General features: G+C 36.9%; 1 protein-coding gene and 1 long non-coding RNA gene across 7 annotated transcripts in view; one reads left to right on the top strand and one right to left on the bottom strand.

The window, feature by feature from the left end:
* The window catches only part of LOC145991266 (solute carrier organic anion transporter family member 74D-like), a 315986-nt gene extending 298019 nt beyond the window's left edge, over positions 1-17967 (top strand). For all 6 annotated transcript variants that reach the window (XM_083127233.1, XM_083127232.1, XM_083127236.1 and 3 more), the window contains 3 exons: positions 1428-1647; positions 5514-5642; positions 10897-17967. In XM_083127233.1, the coding sequence (XP_082983359.1) occupies positions 1428-1647; positions 5514-5642; positions 10897-11048 (501 nt within the window). In that variant the 3' untranslated portion in view covers positions 11049-17967. The remainder of the gene's footprint in view (positions 1-1427; positions 1648-5513; positions 5643-10896) is intronic.
* Positions 1-24356, bottom strand: part of LOC145991269 (uncharacterized) — a 184246-nt gene that overhangs the window by 137180 nt on the left and 22710 nt on the right. The window lies entirely within an intron of this gene.

Genomic DNA, 24356 nt, shown 5'->3' on the forward strand with positions numbered 1-24356 from the left:
AGGAATGCTTCCGACTTGAGCAGGCCGTAATGTTACTTTGTCATTGAAAAATGACTTTTGAACTGTTCACAAAAGTATCATAACTGTTCCCTCTTTTTCCCAGTGTAACTTTACATGAATCAGTTCAAAACAGCACAACAAAACATATTTTGTCCTGGCAAATAAGTCCTCCAGTTCTGAATTTATCAAGGCACTGCAAATAACATAAATGCAAAATAATGAAATACCATTAGAATTTCTCTTTCTCTTTCTCGTGATATCAACCATGCGATATCCAGATAGGCTTGCAAAGCTTTCGAGAGCTAATGTCACTCACATCTTCATGCTACAAGACAGAAGTGAGATTTGATGGCTTTCAGATGCTTGGAAACATCTCCAGAACACACTTGGCCGAGAGCCTGAGGAAATATGTTCATCATTCTTCGCCAAGAAATATTCAAGACTTACTTTAACTGTATACTTATTTCGATGAAGAGATTTACTCAAAGTATCAAACCACGTGAGTTTCAAAGTTTTTGAAATCTAACATCAGTCTCAATATCATTTCATTTCTTACTTTGTCTTACCCACTCCATTCTTCTCCATACCCACATTTCTAAAGCTAGAAGGTTTTCATCAACTATATGTAGTGTTACACTGTGCACGTTTCAAACAAACACTTCATTAGTCTCTTCCTTAGTAAGCATACTAATAGGCAGATCTAGTTTTTTTTTTCCTTTGAAGGGGCACAGAATATGTTGCAAGCTTATAAGACGCAACATTGAAAATATAATGTGCATATATTTCTAGATATTAAAAAAGTCTCATGTGTGGGTGCGTAATATTTGCATCAAAATACTTGGGTTCGTTTTAAGCCCAGCTTGTGGTCAGATAAACTAACCGGGACTTGACCTTCAAAGTAGCCACACCGCTGTACAATGTACCTCCATCAGAAATCGAATCCACCATGAAAGCATGAGTAGATTTTTGTGAAATAGAAGTAATTCTACATTATTTAAATTGACAATGATTTACTAAAGAACATGAACTTAATATTTCATTTTCTCAGAAGAAACTGTCGCAAACTTTGGAAATATTTGAATACTCTTTGTTCATCAGTTAATGTTATTGTCTTGTAATTAACTGGAATTGATTTCCAGCGTTGACTTATTTAAATGTCTAGTGTGTGCCAATTAATGAATTTAGGCTAGACTTTGTTTTTCTTTTGCCATCTGGAAAGGAATGGCTTAAACATGTCTTTTGTTTGTTGTAACATACTGCCATCAATACTTTTCACAACAGATAGTCATCCTTTTTGGGAGGGTACGTGCCCCCATGCCCCTCCTGCTATATCCACCAATGTCGTTAGTTAATATGTTCAGAGAAAACACAAGACTCTTGAAATGTGCATGAAATATTAAAAAGAGTAAATTTTCTGCTTCTTCCAGTACTCCAACTGCACGTGTGTGGGGGATGACGAATTGGCAGAGCCAGGCTTCTGCCAGCTGGAATGCAACAACTTCGTCTGGTACATAATCCTCTTCTCTCTGTTCGTGTTCATTCACTCGACTTCAGAAGTTGGAAGCATGCTCCTGATCCTTCGATGCGTGGACCAAAGGGACAAAGCGATGGCACTGGGGCTCATTCAGTTCGCCATTGGACTTTTTGGTGAGTTTCATTGAGGTGGTTGAATGCATAACATATGCAGAATGTAATGCTAAGGTAAAGTTTCCCGTGCACGTAGCACTGTGCCACGGAGGCACGTTCAGGGGATGTAGGGGTAGGGCCACCTTCTTGATCTTAGATATTTCGAAGGTGATGTAATTAGAACCATGCTCTGGCTGCATATACCCCCATGTGCATAAGGGTCGCCCATATGAAAGTGAGTCTCTTGTATTATTGTCGTTGTTTAAATATACAGAGCTTTGTAGTTGCACCAGTATTGTATGTCAGTGTGCTGCGTGCACATGCTGAAGCAAGATGACTACGAATTGTCGTGACATGAATTCGTCCAAACTGCCCAGCAAGCAATTATCCATTTTTTTGATGGCAAAAGGTGTTAGTGGAGCTGAAATTTATCACTGAATGACGGATGTTTATGGAAAGGGTATAACTGATCGCACTAGACCCAAACAACTTTTTGGTGAAGCCCCGCTCGTTGCCTTCTGACGCAATTGAAATGCCTTCATTGTTAGGCTGGTTAGGTTTACTTCTCTTAGCATAAATACACTGCAATTTTTCTGGGCTTGACCAAAAAGTTATTTTTTATGCTAGGAGAGCTAAACATAACAAGACTAACCTCACAACGAAAGTATTTTGCCTGACATCAGAAGGTGAAGGACAGGGCTTGACCAAAAGGTTGTTTGAGTCTTGTCCGATTAGTGAGACCCATATGGGAATGAGTGCATCATTGTATACATTGTTCAGGTGATGTAGTGGTAAGAGTGTGCCAATATTTGTTACAGCTCTTCCACTGGGAAATCCTTGACCCCCCCCCCCCTCTTCCCCATTGCCTTAACCTGTTGAACTGCAACTACCACATCTTCAGGGCACAAAAAAAAGCTCTAAACTGTTGCTGATTTGCTAATGATGCTGAGGTCCCGGATGCCATTGAAGATTGGTTTCACAGCCAATCACTAGAGGCACATATTTTTGGTAAATAAAAAAGCAAAATTTCGGTACAAAAACAGAGTCGATTTCGGGTTCAAAAGCGGTAAATAAAATAAAATTTTGGTTTTATAGTGGTGAATAAACACATCCAAAGTGCTATATAAAATGACATTTTGTTTTTAAAATTGTGAATATAATCCTAAATTTGATTTAAAAACTGCCCTTATTACACAAAAGTAAACTTATTCCTTCTAATAGCACATTTATGTAGTTACCAGAGTATTAAGTTTATTCCTGTGTAAAGGGGTCCATTTTTGCTTCTCAAATATTTACAGCAGAATTAATCTATTTTCTGTGAATTGCATAACTCACAGGATACTTCAGACTTCAGAAAGTGTCGCGGCGGTATATAAACGGTAAATTTTGTGTTTAAGAGTATATTTTGCACTTTGCAGTTTATTTCGCATTATTTCGTGACAAAGCAGGGTAGCAAAATGCACCTCACACCTTTCAGAAACATGAAACATGAACATTATAGCATGTTATTTCATATTTCGTGTTTTTGTCAAAAACGAAATTTGCATGCCTCTAACAATCATGGACATTCTTCACTTAGGTTATCCACAATCTAATGGCCACTTAGGGTATCCAGAATCTAATGGCATGCTGGAACACAAAGTGACTATGTGTAGCCCATTACTTCGTGTACATCCAACCAATAAAACATGCCAGGAAAAAAAAAAGTCTTACTTTAATTTGGATGACCCTTATAATTGAGCTCATAGCACCTATTTGTGCATATATAAGCCACATAATTTTTTGGACCGGTACCACACTAAAAACACATTTCCAAGAAATTTGATGTTGTTAGGATTTGGCTATCAACAATTTTCTGATGCTCAATTTTGAAATGTTTGAATTTGTTTTTTAAACCACTTGCCTATACGTGAAGCACTGAAGAAGAACCAAGAAGGGTTTGATAATCCAATGTAAGTTGGAAGTATGTTTCTGGGCATTGGTCATTTTAATATTTATGATGCTGATTGCATTTGGAATGAAATTCAATCTTTTATATTCACGTCAACTGACAGAGATAATGAATGATCAGTCCTCTCTATTTATTACTTTTTCTCTTCAGCTCCTGTCATCAATGTTTATTTTAAGTCCTCTTTTTGCTCATATAGTCTAACCAGGACTGGATAATGCAAAGCTCGCACAATATGCCAACATTATTAATATAAATGTCACTCACATTGACACATACATGTATATTTATTAACCTGAAGCCCTTCACGACATCCTGTGCATTCTTGAGGAGGACTGAACAAGATTAAAAACTTATGAGCTCATTTTATGGATAGAAGTATGAATCTGGTAAATATTGGTAAAAAGTGCATGTTAAAATTTAGTCAAAGGATGTCACCCAAATTTTCGCCACTTTTGCCCCCGAACTATGCTAAATCTTATCTACGGCACCTTGCCCTCCCCCCCCCCCCCCAGTTTTGGGACCCAATCGCCACCACTGCATGTCATATATCGTCAACTTTTTATTTTTAGTACATTTCATGTAATTTATGATGAAACATCCAAGGTAGCCATGTGGTTATAATGTAACATCATATATCAAAATAAAGAGGAAGAATCCAACTTTTCAACAGTGTATGATACATATATTTTACATTTTTAGTTTTTGAGATGATTTTTTAAAAAGTAGTGAAAATGGGTCAGCATACTTGGGACTGAAAACGACATAGAGGTCAGCACTGTGGCGTATTCTCCATGTTGCGATGTTTACCACCACTAAACCAACTTTTTCATGTATTTTTATACATTTTGCTGTAATATATGAGTAATTGTTTAACTATTAAAACAAGCTTCAAACTAGATTTTAAGTACATTATTTCAAGAACTTAAGACCAGTTTATGTACGCCACTGACAGTTCGCCATCACACCCTCTGATGATTAGGTGTCCTCCCCGATTGTCTGTACATGGGGAGGGTGAGGGAGCTGAAGAAGAAAGGGAACGAGTGGCTATTTAAAAACCCTTGGCCTGCATGGTCAATTCCACTGCTGGAAACAGCATTGGATGCAGAACACTGCTTGTTCCTTCCTGGTTTCTGTGCTGCATTTGGCAGACGCAATGTTGCTACACCAAGGGAAAATTCACGTCCAAATTTAGGTATAAAGAGAGATTTTATGAAAAATATAGAAATTGCCAGAAAATTTGAAGTTGTTGGACTTCTGTTTTTGTTTTACCTGCGTTGGTATCTTATATCTAATTAATCTAGATGGGATTATAATAAATATATACAACAAATAAAAATTGTTATGGTAAACCAGGTCAAATTTTAAAGAATACAGCACTGGATGCTTCTGTTATATCATCTGTCTGCAGGCTTGTACAAGGTGATCAAAAAGAGATGCAACCTTATGGGGAAATATAGTTGATTATTATTTTTACTATATTTTTTGCTTCTTAGGTGGTGAGTAACAGTGGAACTGTATTAATTGAGGCTGTAAACTGCATAAACAGCTGATTAGCCAAAATTATTGCACACTATTCTGGAATTGCAAACAAAAATTCAAAACTGTGTTGATGCAATTTTGCAGCAAATATTAAGAGGAGTCTTTAAAAACATGATTCACCAAATTTACTTGTGTGAATCTCTTCCAGCACTTATTGTAAATATTGTACAATAAAGCGTTTCTCCACAAAGTTGGATCTCTTTTTGATCCCCTGTATAAAAATGGCAACAACTTTAATCTCATTGTATACTTCATTAAACTTCTAGATCAAACAGGCCAGCTACAAACACAAGGAGAGATACTGTCTCAAAATAGAACTTTAAAAGATTCTGCAGAACTACAGTTTGCCTTTCTGTCATCAAATGATGCCGGCCTAAAATACCGTTTCCATTTACAGGTAATGTGCCGTGTCCTATTGTGTATGGCGCTGTAGTCGACTCCGCATGTATCATATGGGAAAGCGTATGTGGTGAACGAGGAGCCTGCTGGTTGTATGACACAGAGGTCTTCAGGATGTTTTATCATGGTTTGTATAAATATGTATTACTTCATAAATCAATGATTTTGTATTATTAATAATAGGGATTCCATTAGAAGGTAGAACATTATGCTAAACATCATACACATTCATACATACACTCTATCATGGACGTCTACAGGATTTTTCCAGGGAGGGGCAAGCACAGACATTTTTTCCAGGGGGGCAAGGGAGACATATTTTTGCCCATAATAGTGATAAAAATTTACAGATTCTACCATTGAAGATTTACCACTAACAAAGTTTACACATTTTAGAAGGATATATCTGCCTGCAAATGATATTCAAATTGCACCATCTTTTCTACCTTTTTATCTTGTATTAGAATCTGCAACATAACAGTGTTAATGAGAGAGATACAAGTGTAAAATTTCTAAAGCTGTAAAGTTTTGTGCAGTCATTGTGTCACACGTCTTTAAAGGTGACCGTGATTATTTTTAAAAATTCACAACGTCTGGTGTGAGTGCAGGAGTGAAATTTTCTCCATTTTTCTATGAATACAATTTGAAGAGCACATACTCAGGTATTTTGTGTTTTTCGACACTTTTCTACCACTTATGGCTAATAGCAACAATGAAGATGAGTGACGATTTGAGAAGGGATGATCACAAAGAACACCCACACCATGAGTCAAATTCAGGAACTGTGGTGGCAAGATCATTTAACACACTTGGCTACTGAGCATGTCTGTGCTTGCACAATCTCCTACGTCTTATTGCCAACGCAGCAACTGTTTTACCAGTTATCACAGTGTTTGAGATGTTCCATGTAGTTCATATTTCAGAACAGATAAACAGGGCCAACAAAAGTATTTGGGCTTTACACTACTTACAGAATATTGTAGAATTCAACGTCAAGAAACACTGTGCAAATTGCTGGTTTTATCAATATCAATTTATAGAGCTCTCATTGCATTCAGCAAGTTGACTAATAAGCCACAAAAGCTACAAAATCCATGCAAAAGCTTCATTTATAAGATAAAAGAAGCATTAAAAAGTTTCTAGAGAGTTTATTTAGTTGTACACATTTTAGGGAATTTAGACTGCACATAGAAGTATTTATTTTGTACACCGCTTTCACAAGAATACATGCCAGAATGTTCTTGTTCTACTACAGCTAAACAGACAAACCATAAGCAATTTCCGACACAAAAATATCATTGATCCATGGCACCTGACAAGTAACTGGTGAGTGACTCAAGTTACGAATAGCTTCTACGGTCATTAATAAAATTTAAACACTGTCACACGTCATTCATTTACATTCTAGAATTTACATTATACTCTTGAATGTCATCTTAACAGGGAAAGTAGTTTTTAAAACTGATTCTGACAACTGTCCATGATTGGGCAAGCGTTGGATATGACTGTTGGAACCACATAAGACCAACTTCAATTTGCCAACCAAGGTAAACTCATGCAAAACTCTATTCATATTATTGGAAATGAGAGACGTGGTAGTAAATAATTACAGAGAAAATTGGTACTCACGGTTTTTGCGAAGCTGTTTTTAGTTTGTTCTATTAATTTCAGTGGCCACTGCCACCAACCTCGTTGATAAAATAAACTAAAAACAACTTCGAGGAAACTGTGAGTACTAAGTTTCTCTCACTGTTCTACAAATTTTCACGTTTTTTCCTGCTACAGAAAGAAAAATATCTGTTTCTTACTGAGATTAACTTTCTGAACATGAATATGCACTTCATTTTCTAAGATTGGCTCGTAATTTGAAGTTACAGCATAATTCATGTTACCCATAAGCAATGCATTGGTGCTTAATTTCAAGATAAGCATAATTCATGTTACATAACAATTAATCATAAGCAATGTGGGCATCACTTGATAAATATATTAAGAGTGCCTGCAAAAGGAGGCCAGAGAGGCACTTGCCCATCCCTTTCCCCCATCCCCACCGATATCTGGGAAGAATTAATACAATTCAAATTTTGAAATTATAGCATGAAAACATAGATGAGAGACGCTGTGAAAGACAGATTAAGTGTCTATGCAAATTAACATAGTGCTGGTAATGCTTTATGATAATTCTCTTAACTGGGGGAAAGCATAACACTATGTTTCCTCCACTTTAAACACTTCTGCACCCCCCCCCCACAAAAAATCCTGCGGGCGGCCTTGAAATAAATGGTTACTGAATCCTCAACAAGAATGTTTTTCTTTTGTATAGGAGAAAATACCCTTTCTTTAGTGAAATAGATCCCTTGAACAGTAAAAATCACTAACAGCAAAGCACTAAGAAAAAAAAAGTAATTAAGTAATACTATGAATGTTGAATTCCAACCCATCTTCTCGTAAGACGTCAGAAGATTGTCCATGAATTGTTCATAGTTCTTTGCTCCCCTCTTCCCCAGAAAACTATGACACACTTGTCAAAATGCATTCCATACAGTTCACCCACCATCACCGAAGAATTTCTTTCATGTTTTTATAAGTTTCCTTAATGTCAACTACGTGTACAACAGGAATTGAAGTTAGAACATTACCGTGGTGCTGCAAAACTGCTTTAAGAGAGAATTTGGAGGAATCAATAAAAAGTCTACAGTCCTCAGTCTTATGTGATATATTCATCGATGCAAAGAAGCCTTTGTCATGGCACACAGTCAGGTCCCTTTTGTTTTGAAAAATGGAAGAAATTCTTTGTCTGCGTGCGTAGTACCTTCACATCATCCACCAGGTGATTCCATTGTTGCAGCCATAAGGCCAACAATTCGGCTTTATTTTTGGGAAGTTCTAAGTCCCTGATTAGGTAATTTAATTCGGCCTGTGTTATCTTGTGGTTTACATGATTCTTGTTGGTAAAACCTGATGGTAAGAGACCTGTGGGAATGCCAACAAGAAGATGGAGGATAACGTTGAGATGGACCTAAAGGAAATCGGTAAGGACGGAAAAGATTGGATTCATCTTGCCCAGGATAGGGACAGATGGAAGGCTTGTGTTGCTGCAGCCATGAATCTTCGGGTTTAAGAAGGGTAGTTATCTTGTGGGGTTTGCTAGCAGCCAAAGCTGGTAAAATACTTCCCTGAATACATGACACGTCGGAATGGAGTGCTGTTGTTGGGATGCTACATTGCCAAACAGCCACCAGTGTTGCCACATCACTGTATATACTGCATATACAAAATCTAACAATACTTTGGAAGCACTGTACAACTGAATTCAAACTATACCATATATACTCAAGTTGAGCTGGGTCCCTTGAATGTGCCCCTCTTCCCCACCTCTCATCTGTTACGCCAAAACGAGACCCAATCTATCGAACTTTTATAATGTCATTTCAGTGTTCAGCATCCTCAGATTTGTAAAGATTGGGTACTTTCATTTCTGTAACAAAATGTGTGTAGAACAGTGTTATTTACTACCGTGTCTCTCATTTTCAACAATATGAATGCAGAACTTTTGTGTGAAGGAATTACGGGAATACGAACGGAATGAACGCAAATTGTTTGTGCGTTGGTTGGACTTAAAATTCCTAAAAGCTTCCAAACAGTGCGATGTTTTCCCTAAGTTTATACATTGGAAAGTGCTCGTCAATAAGATCCAACGAGGATGGTACGAGGGCCACTATTTATATTTTGAGCCTTGGCAACACTGATTGAAGTTAGGCGCAATTTGACGTTTGCACGGAATCGTCTGGCATTATTGACCATAACGTACTTCAAATGTTTTGTCAATAGCTTCATTTGTGTTGTTTATGTTGCCTTGGAGATTGCGCGACAACAATAAAATGGAATTAACTCGTGAACATTTTCGTGCATGATTTTTTACGATTTTCGACGTGGATTATCAAGACAAGAGTGCATCGATCAACTTACTTCCACATTTGGCGATGAAGCCCCATCCTTTGCCACTGTGAAACGCTGGTATAACGAATTTAATCATGGCCGTCATTCGCTCACCTATGAGATTCGCGAAGGTCGTCCAAAATCAGTTGTTGTTCAAGAAAACATTGATTCTGTGCAAAACCTAATACTGCAAGATCGTCATGTGACATACTGTGAGATTGAGGCAACCATAGGGATTAGTTCCACCAGCATATATAAAATATTACATGATCATTTAGCTGTGAGAAAGGTATGTTCTCGTTGGATCCCACACAATTTGACAAAAACTCAAAAAGACGCTCGCGTCAATTGGTGCAAACAAATGCTCAATAAATACAATCGTGGTCCTTCAAAAGATGTATATAAGATTGTGACAGGTGACGAATCATGGATATATGCATGTGAGTCAGAACGTAAACAGCAGTCGACTGTATGAGTGTTTCAAGATGAACCCAATCCAACAAAAGTTGTTCGCGCTCGAAGCACATCGAAACAAATGGTCGCCTGTTTTTTCGGGGAAACTGGTCATGTGGCAACTGTGCCTTTAGAGGAACGTAGAACGGTCAACTCTGAATGGTACACAAAAATTTGTTTGCCAGAGGTCTTCGGTCAAATACGGAAAACAAACAAACGCCGTCGGATCATTCTTCATCAAGACAATGCCAGCTGTCACACATCTCGTCTAACAACCGACTTATGAACAGTCAAAAAATCAAATTGATGGGTCATCCGCCGGACAGTCCTGATTTGGCACCCAACGACTTCTTCTTGTTCCCGAATGTCAAGAATAAATTGCGTGGACAACGATTTTCGTCGGCGGAAGACGCCGTTGATGCGTTCAAAAACCATATTGTGGAGGTGTCTCAAGAAGATTGAAAACATTGCTTTGTCAAATGGTTCAAACGAATGCAAAAGTGTATTGACCATAAAGGAGAATAGTTCGAAAAACAATAAAGCAGTTTTCAATGCCAAATTCCTGTTTTTTCATTGTTAGGCTCAAAATATAAATAGTGACCCTCGTAGCAGTGGCCACTGAAATTGATAGAACAAACTAAAAACAGCTTTATGAAAACTGTGAGTGCTAAGTTTCTCTGTAATTAAAAACTCTAGTTGACCCAACGGTTCTGGTTACTTGGGATTAGATTCAAATTCAAGAACTCCTGTTTACAAGGTGACAGCATTCTCACTATACCATTAGGGAGGCTGCACTAAAAATTAATATATGAATTTGGTAAAATTATTAGTTGATACTGATAGAGTGCTGATAAATGTGCCCCATCTCTAAATTGTTCAGCTGTGGTAAAAGCAAAGAACACTTACAAAAAGTTACACTAGAATAATCAATCAATGAAGAAGTTTATTTTCTAAAGTAAATAATAACAAAATGTGTTTTCTCATTACAGGAACTACTGGAGCAATACTACTATGTGCATTTTTCGTCGACATAATAGTCTGGTACAAGTCGGGCAGCATAAACTTCTCGGATGAAAACACTACAAATCCGGATGAACTGAATCCAATAGCGCACAAGACTGAGTACGAGACTAGTGTTTGACAAGACTATGAATAATGCTATGGGTGATATTATGAAACCACATAAGGGGTCGGCAGATTGTGAGAATGCCACCACGACATATTGCGGGTAAGAGATGATGTAGAAGTTGCATATTTACATGAAGGGCATGCAGTAGGCCCTTGTAAGGACCATATTCTCCAAGCTAGGTGAAACAGATGCTAGTAAACTAGTCAGAAGCTCACTACAAGGTGTTACATGTAAATATATACATAGGTTTAAACTGAAGTATAACAAAGCAGGTTATAGGTTTAAATATGTGTGTGTCAGGAGTCACTTGATGTGTGTCATTTTGATCTGTTTGGTCATTTCTTAGAATCAGCCACAGTGAAGCAACAGTGTATGGTATAGGCAGTGAAAAAAAGTGATTTTTTTCAGTATAATGCTCTCTTTAAGTTTACGCTGTGACCTCCATGAACATTTGTTACAATAATGTCCTTCGAAATACCCTGCTACACTTCAAAATGATGTGCATGAATAAACATACAACCGCCTGAAAAGCATATATGGAAACCTACAATACTCTTTGTAATATTAAACTTGCCTTGTTGGCACACACACACAAACATGGATATGTATATATTCATACATATTAAAATTATATATATATATATTCCATCCTGAAACATAGTGCAGCTAGCTTTCCAAGCCTTGTCTGACAACATATCGAGAACTATGATACGACAGACATAAGAAGGTCATGCTCGACGACTGCAAACTTATGAAAATGAAAAACCGTTGAAAAAATTCAACACAATGAACATATGTGAAGTGCATAGACGATCTTGAGAAGATATCAGCAAATACTCATAATCAAGGACAGTTAGGAATGACTCAGGTCGTACGGAAATCAGGATCTACTGGTAGCAGCTGCATTCAATGAAGGCCTACTAGTTTTTAAGAGTTAATTCCTAGTTCTAGTGTGAGTTAGTCACATGTTACATAGAAAAATAACTATATTCCCAAATATGTAAAACATTGTGTGTGTGTATGTTTCTTTTTTTAAAATATAGATACTAAAAGGTAATTCCATAAATCAGAATTTTTTTATTGTTACAATTATTTGATACAAGTGAATGACTGAATTATCTCAGGTCAAATTTTAACTTCCAGTGATATGAAATATTTTTTTTTTTCAAGTGTCACCTTCATGTAAGCTCAGAGCTGGCGGCAGCACCAGATTGGGTGGGCCAGTGAATGCATGTCAAGATTTGTTTGGACCACATCTCCAAATAAAAATATGTATTAATATTAACATTGCTATTGCATGATCCAAACACCGATTTATCCGATGACAAGAAATTTGTGAAGAGCGCTTGAAAAGCACAGAATCTTCACATTCATTATTAGCTATACACTTTTATTTTTTTTATCAATAAATTTTCATGTTACAATTTGGTAGGCTGTGCCAGTCTGATGTTCGGTGCGACATAACCCACCCTGACTCACCCTTGGTGCTGCCATTGGCCGGAGCTCATAACTATAGAAATTTTAGTGCTGTTTATAGTTATTCTATGGAAATTTTTTGTGTTGTAATTAAATATATTCATAATTTGTGTGTTACAAAGCCAAATGCTAAAGAGTACATGAAAAAAAATATATTACAGAGCTCACTCTACATACATCCAACCCTCTGAATAGTGTAAAATGTTTGGCAGATAGAAAAAGACAAGGAATTCATTTCCAAACTGTGATTTTTTTAAAATAATATATTTTAAAATGGACTTATCTTACTACTTATTGCTGTATAAGTATTTAAAATACTTAATTGCTTTGCAATTTGTGTAGCTCTGAAAATTTAGCAAAGTTTTTATTTAAAGATTTGCATTTGCCTCTAAAAGAAGCAAGAATTTGTTAGAGTTTAATATACTTTTATTTATTTAAAAATAACTATTTTCAATAATTTCTGTCATAACAGTTGAAATGTACATTGTTTGCTAAAAATGTAATAGCATAGAGAGAAAGTTCAATGATTGATGACATATTTTTTGTATGTAGTCTTTCGTACAAAGTTTGCACACCTAGGCTCTATTATATATGTGCTGCCTGTGACAAGAATTTATTATTATACAACAAATATAGAAATATATTTTGGCTTTAGATTTTGAAATCTTTCTACTCAAAGTGATCGATGCATGCTTTTTTTCTTTATGAAGTATCGATCTAAGATCTCGAAAATAGCAAAAAAAGAAAAACAATGTCATTCATCTTTATTATATTTATAGAAAATGAAAAAGATTGTGTAGTGAAAGATTTAGATATAGTATACTACTATAATTGCAATTTATTTGATATTATTTCAGTAAATCTGTGGTATTAACATGGATCATACAGAAAAGCCCATAAAAAGTGTCATATTTAAAATGAATGGCACCTAGGGGGAAAATTATATGAAACGCAGTTTCAAAAATATTGTGAGTATGATCATGTTGAACAAATAATTAAAAAAAAAATCTTTATTCTAAAAATATTAGTTTGATCTGAGCGATTGTTCTAATTTATAAACGTATTTCAAGCTGCCATATGAGATCTGCAGATATGGCATCAGCAACTAAATAATTTTAATGTAAAATAAAGCAAAACTATCTGTTGTGTAAAAACTTATGAAGGTAATGAATTTTTTTTATTGCTGCAGACAGGAAAATGTCATTTTGTTGTACCTGTAAAACTTTGAACAATTTTTGCTGAAATGTGTTTTTTATATACACACACACACACATCAGTACTCAAAAGAAGAGGATATGCAAACTTACGCATACCTTAAAATATGCTTTTGTCTTATCCGTAGCTCAAATGCAACTTTTGGATTTATGATTTCAGCTTTGAGCATGGAATTACACGATAAAAAAATATTTTTATAAACATTTAACTATGGATGGTTTTGTTCGTCAGAAATTACATATCACTGTGAAGTTACTAGAGAAATAAATATAGAAAATTGTTAAGTTATGTGGATTTGTTTTGTATTTATCTCGTTTTCTTTGTTGTACAGTAACAGAGTTACTGGTAGTTAATGTGTAACACATACATACTTCAAGCGATGTCAGAGTAGGTTACATATTATGTAAAGACTGCACAATCTTCCAGGAACCGAGTGCCTGTATATTGGGAACAATATTTCATTTATTATAATTTTGAGCTTTTCAAAAAAAGTTAGTAAAGTTTAGATTTTGTGGAGAAAACACACATGGAAGAAAAATGAAGATTCACAGATTATTTGACAAGATATGAATTAAAAAAAACACTAGGTAACACTTAGGGATTACATGACAATAAGAACTATTCTATTCCTCACTCAAATGGCCACATACAGTTTTTTAAGCTTGTGAAATTTAGACTGGAATTCGTAGCTCACGTCTACTTACTAACTCATAGGTTTCAGAATCATTGTACATCTTCATATTTCTTCCAACTGATCAGATTTTTATTTTGACATAAGTACCAAATTTTAACTATTTATTTTTAAGATTCTGCAGCATTATTCATTTCAGTAATACTGATCATCATTTTTAGAATAAAATATCATATTGAAGTTTTCCCTATTTAAACCTAATTTTTAATGTCATCGCCAGGATTGATACCTGATGGAGGTACAGTGGCTCGGATCCAAATTCAAACTTTAGGCCCAGTCCCAATAAGCCAATCAGTGCATAAAGTGGACTTTTAAAACAAAACTGAAACCCTAACGTCTAAAATGCAGTAATCACTTCTGAAATGTCTGAAATTAATTATCAATTACCACAATAGTTAATAGTGATGTCTAAGGGGTCATTCTCCATAATTTAATGTTTGGAATTAAGTGACCACTCCCCTACGTAGATATTCAAACTAATTATAATCGATACATACTTCTAAAACTATAAATGACTCTCACAGACAGCAGTTAGAAAAAGTCATCGGCTCCTGCAAGAGGTCATTAATTGACCACTGACAGTGTTGTTGCCTCCATCCATACATTGTCTTGACAATATGGATAACACAAAACTAATTTTCAGAGTATCCTTTGTACAGTGATTTATCCACACACCCTCAACCCCCAAATTACTTCAATATCCCCTAATTTTTTTCACAAAGGCCTAATTTATGGTCATTATAGCTCATAATTTGCCCCTACATCCCCACAGTATGAACTTGCACATCCCCCCACCACCCAGATGGAAAATTCTGAATAAACTCCTGTCCTCGTACAACAAAGATACATAACAGAACAACTTAAAATTTGGTACTTGTGCAAAGTGTATCCAATGTAATGCATATCATGATACTGTAATCATTATCATAGGACGCAATGTGTCGAACATTTTGATTTAGTGTTGCATATTTGACAAAAAAGTTATTGTATTGTAGGAACAATTAATGTGTTAAATTTGGAACAATATGGATTGTTCATTGCACATTACGTTAAATTAATTTCTGAATGTTAAATGTTCATTGGATGATTTCGTTCTGCAGTGCAGAAAGTTATGTTAGTACATGAACATCATGTAACTGCATTTTGTTATTTATTGTTACATATTTGAAATTATTAATTTTAATTGCTGTATGTTTTGAGTATGCGATCTTAATTGGTGTACAACATTAGATCTGATGTGGATGCATTTAATGATATGATCCTTAGGATCTTACTGTTGTGTTAATCACTGTCTACGTTACTTTTTATTTTTCATGGCTCGTTAGATTTTTTAAGAACGTTAATGTTGTTTTCTCGTAAAACTGAAAGGGGAAATTGCTCAATATGTTTATATCAATAAATAGAAATCGTAGACTACTTTATTAATGTCTAGATTAGCTGACTTCTATCTAATTTACAAATGGATGAAATTCTTACAATTTACTGTTGTGTACAGTTAACTTTTTGAAGGCATTTCCCAAAAGTTCTTTCACAAGAAGCCATCTTTCAATAGAGACCTTCCTATGCACTCAAACAATTGTTCCGTATACTCTCTCTTTTTCTGTTTCTGTATCTATCTATGCACATACACACACACAAACACACGAATATTTATTTTGTCAAAATAAAATGTTTTTGGTTTTATTCTTGCCTAAAAAAGGTGCCAGTATGGACAATGGGGAGTTTAAATTTTGGAGTAAAAATAAGTTGTACAAATTCTGCTGAAAATGGCTTAAATATTACTTTCAATTACATTTTACAACATGATATGATGATGATAATAATATTTACAGTGTATTGTGTAGTTCAGAATGCATTTACAGGTTGGATGTAGTGTAGTCTTTCAAATTCATGAATTATTCTATCAATCATGGAATGAATTGGGGTTCCATAATGTTTATGGGTGGATATGGAAGTTTTTTCAATCTCGACATTTTCACTTGTAAGGGAATGTTCTAACCGAGGTGGTAAAGAGTTCAGATGAAATTCTGAGGAACGGTCAATTTCATGTTGTTTTCATCACCTTACTCTCGGTCCAGAATTCTGAAATTTGCCTTAAGATATCATTAGAGAGATGCCCACTGTGACCCACTCATGGTGCCACCCCAGATATTGGCACCCCTACATCATGTTTCTTTAACACTCCAGGTTATTTTCAATAAGGACAGAGACAGTTTTATAAAACTGATGAAAAAAAAACCAACAAATTTATGCCTTACACAGGATCTGATTGTTTGGTTGGTTGATTTGGTGTTTTAAGTCCACTTTATGCACAGTAAGGTTAATCAGGATGGGAACTACAGTTTAAAGTGGGATCCGAACAACTTGTGCCTCCACTGGGTATCAAACCCAGGACCCCTTGATTACAAGGCGACGATGCTACCACTGTGCTACCAGGGAGGCCCTACGCAGGATCTGAATCTTAATGCACTACAGCACAGTAAGTGTATGTAAGGGAGCATCGAGACTGAAGCAATAGGCGACATGTGACAAGAGACATGGGGATTCCACACTGAAGCAACAAACGACACGAGCCCATTTAGTTTATAGTGAAACATTCCCCACTCATGCGTGAACAACCAATCGAGGCAACACGATTCAAGGTATTGAGAAAATGGCCCTGTCTGAGTGACACATTCAGTTGTTGTGTCTCTTCAGTTCGAAAGGTAGCATCGATTACTGAGGGTTCATTTACAAGTGACAACATTATTATACGCCACATTATAAAACATTAAAAAGAAATGGCAGTCTTAAAATTTCAGTGTGCTGTTTGGACTAGGACTACCACTTATTTCATGATCAGGTTCACATCCTTTTCGTGGGCCTCCTTGATGGCATAGTGGTAACGTTGCTGCCTTGTAATTAAGGGGTCCAGGGCTCGCTACCCAGCAGAAACACATTGCACAGTGGTAGCTCCCATCCTGATTAGCCTACCTGTCCATAAAGTGGACTTAAAACAACAATTCAAACAAAAAAACATCCTTTTTGTATCCAATTTTCATGTAATTTGACAATTAATGAAGTTAAAATAACACAACGTTTTTACTGTCGATGGAATGCAATTGGAAAAGTAGGCAGGTCTCTATCCAACGAGGTTCTCTATTGTTGTTATTTTAGTACAAGGAAAGCAAATGCAAGTTTCTTTCAAAGCCTAATGAAAGACCAACATCATCATCTATATTTTTTAATTAACATGAGCCAATTTTAAAACTCAACAGCTGAATTCAGTTTGTGTGCATTGCACAAAAAAAACTTTAGTTTCATTGTCATGTATATATATATTTTTTGATTGTGCAGTAACTCACACTAAAAAAGGAAATAAAGAAAGGGAGATTTATGTAAAGAATTTTAAAATATTGACATTGTGAATGTTTTTATGACACTACTGTAATTGTTATTATCATGTACAGAAAGATGTGTCTCATTATGTACAGAAGAAAGATGTCAGTCTCGTTTTTTTAAAAATATTGTAATTATTTTTCTTAACGAGTAAAACATATAGGTATTTTATGTATTTATTTCACTGTATATTTCCTAATTTTCTTTATATTTGTCGCTAACATATTTGTATTGGAATCCAGTATGATTTGAACTGTTTTCTAATTATGCAGCAGAGCAATGACGTAACTATACCAGCACCACTTCAGTAATTGCATTTAGTATTGCTTCACTGAAATTCCAAGTACACGAGAAATTGTACCTAGTTGTACCATAAATTCTGATACTCATGCCAGGGAGTATAAATAAAACACAGTACACATAGGTTGACAACTGAAAGGTATTGTGCCTCTCAGATGTACAATAATACAGCATTCACTCGAAATGGCCACCTTTTGCCTTGGCACAAGCCCAAAATCTGTCTGGCCAACCCTTACTTGTGATTTACCGCCTCTTTTATGTCCTTTCCAGGAATAAACTTTGGTCTCTTGTAAGCTGCCTTTGATCTTTTTTTCCGTTTTGTGGATTGCGTACAACCTTAGCTCTTACATCAGCTACTTTAAATGCCCCAAAACCAACTATCCTGATCTCTTGCCGCTATTGCGGCATGGATCATCTCGATCGGAATTTCACCAGCTGCTTTCGTCAAGGTCCATTTCAAACTTTCCAAATTAGGGTGATGCTTTTGACAGACTTTGCCTTCCAACACAGACCAGAGTTTATAGTTCAGTGGGTTCAAATCATGACTTCTCGAGGGCCAATGATCAGCTGCTATGAAGTGGGGCACATTGTTCCTGACCGCTGGGTGGTCTTCGCTTTGTGTGCCGGGGCTGAGTCTTGTTGAAACGTCCAATCCTCTCCATGGAACAAGGTTTCGTTGAGGGGCTTCACCACACGCTCTGAAATGGTATCTCGATACACTTTTGCAGTGGTTTTAACCCCTTTCTCGCAAAAGTGCAGCTGTGTAACGCCTTCAAAGCTAACAATCCACCACACCATGATGGATGCAGGGTGATGGGAAAGCTGCATACATTTCTTCTTCTGCTTAGCTTCTTGAGCACTTCGAGCATACACACGATCATTCTGGCGGTTATAGAATTCCTCTACGTCAAAAATGTTCTCGTCAGTAAAATAATTCTTCAATGGCCGTTTCAACCATGCCAGCGCAAGAGTGCCCTTGCTTTCTGCTGTCGCTTATGCTTTAGGTTTGCTGTGAGGAAATGCCCAGTTGTTCATCGATAACCTTTGAGTCGAAGGTCTTCGTTAATGATGCAGCACATTGTTCTTGTCGACACATTCATCTGCTTTGCAAGGAGAGACTTATTGCGACAGGGATTCCATCGAATTCGCTCCCTGACGGCTTTGACGAGAGCTGGTGTTCAGACTGACCACGCACAACCACTTCTAAACACAGTCAGCAATTCCATTGGTCTCAGCAAACCTTTTGATCATGCGATAAACAAATAATCTGTTAATGTCCAGATGTTTTAGGTCCTTGAAAATCTCAGCGGTCATCTTCTTTGGCAACTACTGCTGCACGCTTCTGTTTGATGTCCATTTTACACACTTTCGTAGCTCTTACTGACTACACCAAGCTTGAACTTACTGACTACACAAAGCTTGAACAGGCAAAACCTATGTTTCAATGTGTGTTTTACCATCTTGCCACTAGATTGTACTGGGTTTGCAGTGCCAGCAGAGAGGCGATGACTTTGTATCAGAACTTATGGCATGACTGGGTAATCAGGGTGTCTACCAGTCTGGAAAAACTTAAAATCATGGAAAAGCCTGGGAATGTACTTTTGCTGGAAAAGTGATGGAAATGTTAGCTGAGTTTACTGATTTCTGGAAATTCCACATTTTTTGTATTAGTGTCATAAAAGTAGGTTTGGTGAACAAACGAAGAAGAAAATGACAATTATTGTGGACAAACTACACTTCAGTTTGATGCATTGGGTATTACTGAGAGTTACAGTAAATACCAGTGATGTTCAGTGACCTCGGCACTTAGGGCAGCAACTGATTATGGGTAATCTTCAAGCATCCCTCATCACTCCCTCCCCTCCCACACACACTCACATCCAAATGCATTAATTGCAGTGTTGTTTCAACACAGACACAATAATTTAGTTATTTCATGGAAGTGATAAATTGATGTGAAATTGAAAAAAAATATAAATTAGCACAGTGAGAAAACTGGTAAGAGGTTTCGTGTAATTTACCCCTTTTGTAGTTTTTCACTGGAACATTATTCCATTATTTCAGTACAAAGTACAATGCACCATACATTTATGCATATTTCAGATTGTTAGAGTTATCAAAATGTATTAACCACTTCTTGTACTTGCAGGCAAGATATTAGTTTATTTTAAGATAATACTATTAAAACAAACAATAGAGGTTTTTGCCTTTTTTTTACATTATTATAATTACATTCCTTACTGGGGGAAAATGAACCGTTTCCAGTAATTCATCCACACACAAAATACTTACTTTCTTATTTTACAAATAAGACGAAGCCAAATGCTAGTGTAATAATAATCCGTGGCATAACAGCCTGTGACGGTCAGTGCCTACCTACTGACTGCTGGCCTCACTCTCACCAGAGGTGGGAGGTTAACCAACCAGTTATGGGGTGATGTGTGGTCAGCATGATGAATCCTCAACCATTCTTGTAGGTTTTCATGACCAGGTTACACTACTCATTTGTAGCTTCCCCAATTTCCTCCCGATGGTTGGTGGCCACCGGTTCCATTCACAGGCCGAAATCTCAGGAGAAAAGTTGTTACGCTTTTCCAGGAGACTCGAACCTGTACGCATTCCGTAGCCAGAGCCCAAAGCATGACACCTTAGACCGCACAGCCACGGAACCATATGCTATGATACTAAAATTTGTAGTGTAAATCAGGGCTCAAAAAATCCCGGTCGCCATGGTGACTAAAAATTTCAGCTTGGCGACTGTGATCTCTTGCTGTAATATTGCCTTTTTTTTTTAAGTTTTAGTGTATGAAACTTTCAAGATTCTAAGTTCAAATTGCAGTACAGCGTAAGTTAGCAAATGATTTTTTTATCAACGTTGTGAACATTCTATAGAATCAGTAACAATTTCTTACTCTTTGTCCCCTAACCCACCATTTCCAGCTTTCTCACATAATTTAGCGATGTTTTGAATACGGTGATGCTCAGCTTATAGACTGATTGATTTGCAAAGATGGTGATGAATGATGATATGATGAAATTGATGAATGGACACGTACAAACATCCAAGCCCAGTCCAGGATTCGAAACCGGGACCCCTGGCGACGTAGTGCAATGTGCTAACCACTCCACCACAGGGGCTGGCTCAGCTTCTTATAGTATCCAGAATTACTAGTAGGTGGTTTCCTGGCGCCTGATTTTCAGACTTGGCGCCTAGTTCTGATGAAAATTTTTCGAGCACTGGTATAAATATTGGAATTAGTCCCAGAGTTTCTCAGGTGAAATGAAAGGAAATTGGGGGGTACATTCCTCTATCAGTTGACATAGAGTTGACCACAAGGAAAAGAACCTTGGTCAAATGTCTCCATGCACCTTTCCCTCTATTAGTTCAACTCTGGCCATAAGGAAGCCTGCTCTACTCTGCCCCTCCCCTCCACGTGGTCCACACAGTCAAGGGTCTGTGTAGGCTCTTTTGCCTGTGCTTCCACTATATATTGGAACACCTGCAACCACGACCTTTTAATGCAAGGTCTGTGAAGAGTTTCCCCTACCCAGGCAGAGAAGACTATGATTCGATGGACCTCGATTTCAACCATTGCACTGGAAGGTGGGGGGAGTGTACATAGAAACCTTTGCCTCCCCTTTCTCAGTAGCAACTACCTGAAATTTGCCAGGTGGTCCAAAAGCCTGCTAGAGTATCTCCTTCCAGCCAGCCTGCTGATTACACCAAGGGGTGAGAAGGACGTGGAAAAAAACTGTTGCATATGAATTGTGTCTCCGACAAGACAATAAAAATTGCTATTTGAAAATAATTAAAGATGTGACAATAACTGATCTATCACTACTAGGGTCGCTACTCCTCAATGCATGATGCTGGTAAATACTATATATCAGTGGTGGCTCGTGGTCTGGCTCTATGGGTGTGCACTTCAGTCTCGCATCCAGAAGTGTTATACCACCCCTGTGAAATACTCGCACCCATTTTTGCATACATAATGATGCTTAATATATTGAGGCTATGACAGAGTTATATTTCATGACTTTTTTAACATGGATTTTTTGACAAATTTCAAATATTTCGGAAATTATCCAGCCAATCACGAGAAGAGCAATGTTATTATGCAATATGTAATTCAGCATTCGATAACCTGATAAAATCACTCAAAACATAGAAATACCGATCTACCAATATCGATACTATTGTCGATTTGCAAAATATGTATTTCGTAAAAACTTGCTCCCTCGCTCCGCTGATATTAATGAACAAGGAGAATTGGCGTACACCAATCCAACTACCACATGGAGGAAATCAGTTGTGATCTATTTAGCAGTTGTTTATTTTTAAAGACAAACTGACCGAACCAAGCAAATCAAGAGATTAATAAATCTTAAAGAAAATTGCAGTACTCACTCAGTCAGTCCACACTGCTATGCTTCGTACTTCAGAATTTTTCCTTCCCTTCCGCTGTTTCCATATATTACTTCAGTTGCTACAGACTTTGTAGCTAACTTCCCTCCAAAAATTCAACAACGTTAAATATTAAGTCTATGCTTTCACTATGTACAGTTTCCCTATTCATCATGAAATCAAACACTTTGCACTGAAACAGGTACGACTTTTTGACAGCACTAAACAATTTTGCAATGCAGTAATAGACGACATACAATGCAAACACCTGACTGATTGATGCACGCTCCCTCTGCACAGGTTGATAATTCGGCTACTGCGCCACAGAGACCGTTTATTTTGGCCAAGATGCACTAAGCAAACGCATGCTTAAAACACCAATTTCAGTTTCAGTTGCTGCCCCCCTCCTTCTTTTTCCCCCTGTCATACTCAGGACAGAATGATAGGGACAATATACCATCGAAATTTGGGTGTGCACATGCGAATGTACTAATAGGCAGAAGCCGCTACTGCTATATATTACAGTGGTTATTATGATATATATTTATTATACACCCCATCTAGATTCATTAGAGGTAATTTCTGGTACAGATGGGATTTTAAAACCAGACTTGCTTGTCTACACACGATCATACATTAAAGCAAGGTAAATACCTTTTTCCTAAAACAGTATTATAAGGACATTTACTTGCAATCAAGTGGTTGTATTTATCAAGGTAGTCTTTGCTTCCCTCCCCCTACTTACAGCCAATTACTGTTCAATTTCCCTTCTCATTATTACCTTTACATGTGAATTGAATATTCTAAAACATGGTTAAGTGGAATTCTAAGTGTGAGTGCTTAGCTAAAATATATTTCTTACAGACATGTTCATGTACACTGTGCCATAATGATTTGCTCCGGAAAATTTTGGTTAATGGTCTCCAAAACCTGGGAAAAACTGGGAATTATGTTTTTATGAAATCGTAGCCAGCCTGGTTACTTTTTTTTACACCTCATAAAAATTTTCACAAAGGCCCAAATTATGATCATTTTGGCTGTACACCCCTAAATATGAACTTGCATCTCCCTTCTCTCTAGCAATCTTAAACCCGAAGGTTTATGGCTGCAGCAACACAAGTCTTCCACCTGTTCATATCATGGGCAAGATCAATCCAATCTTTTCCATCCTTACCGATTTCCTTTAGATCCATCTCAACGTTATCCCTCCATCTTCGCCTTGGCCTTCCTACAGGTCTCTTACCATCAGGTCTACCAACAAGATTCCTGTAAACTCTTCTTCCCTCCCCCATTCGTGCCACATGGCCTTCCACCTAAGTCTTCTTGATTTAATTGTTCTAACAATATCTGGACATTAGTACATATTACGCAGTTCTACATTATCCCTGCCCCAGATAAAATTCTGAATAATTCCCAGACTTGCTTTACCTTGATCAGAGCCTCAAGTGGAAATTCCTAGCTGGAGGATGCTTTATGAAAATTTTGCGTGTTCCCCCACTTCTGACCACACTGACCTTGATGTCTTCGGTACTGAATTATTTATTTATCAAGAGGAAACCTGATTTGTAGCGGAACAAGGACGGTTTCCTTAAAACTCAACTCAAAACTGTGACCTACATACTAACAGGGATTAAAGTGCAAGAGGGAGGAAAATATTGAATACTCTTCTTTCACACACCTGTCAAGTGCACAGAAGAGTCATACTCAGTGTAGTATTGAAGAAATTTCCAGTGGGTGGAAATTCTACTGACTGTCTAGGGACAGCATGAGATAATGATTTTACACCATATAACATATCCCCCCAATGGATAAAATTTATCAAGCAGAGGGGGGACACAAATACCCAGAGGGGGGA

Source organism: Lepisma saccharinum, chromosome 8, assembly GCF_977018435.1.
Source record: "Lepisma saccharinum chromosome 8, izLepSacc3.1, whole genome shotgun sequence".
NCBI classification, from domain to species: Eukaryota; Metazoa; Arthropoda; class Insecta; order Zygentoma; family Lepismatidae; genus Lepisma; species Lepisma saccharinum.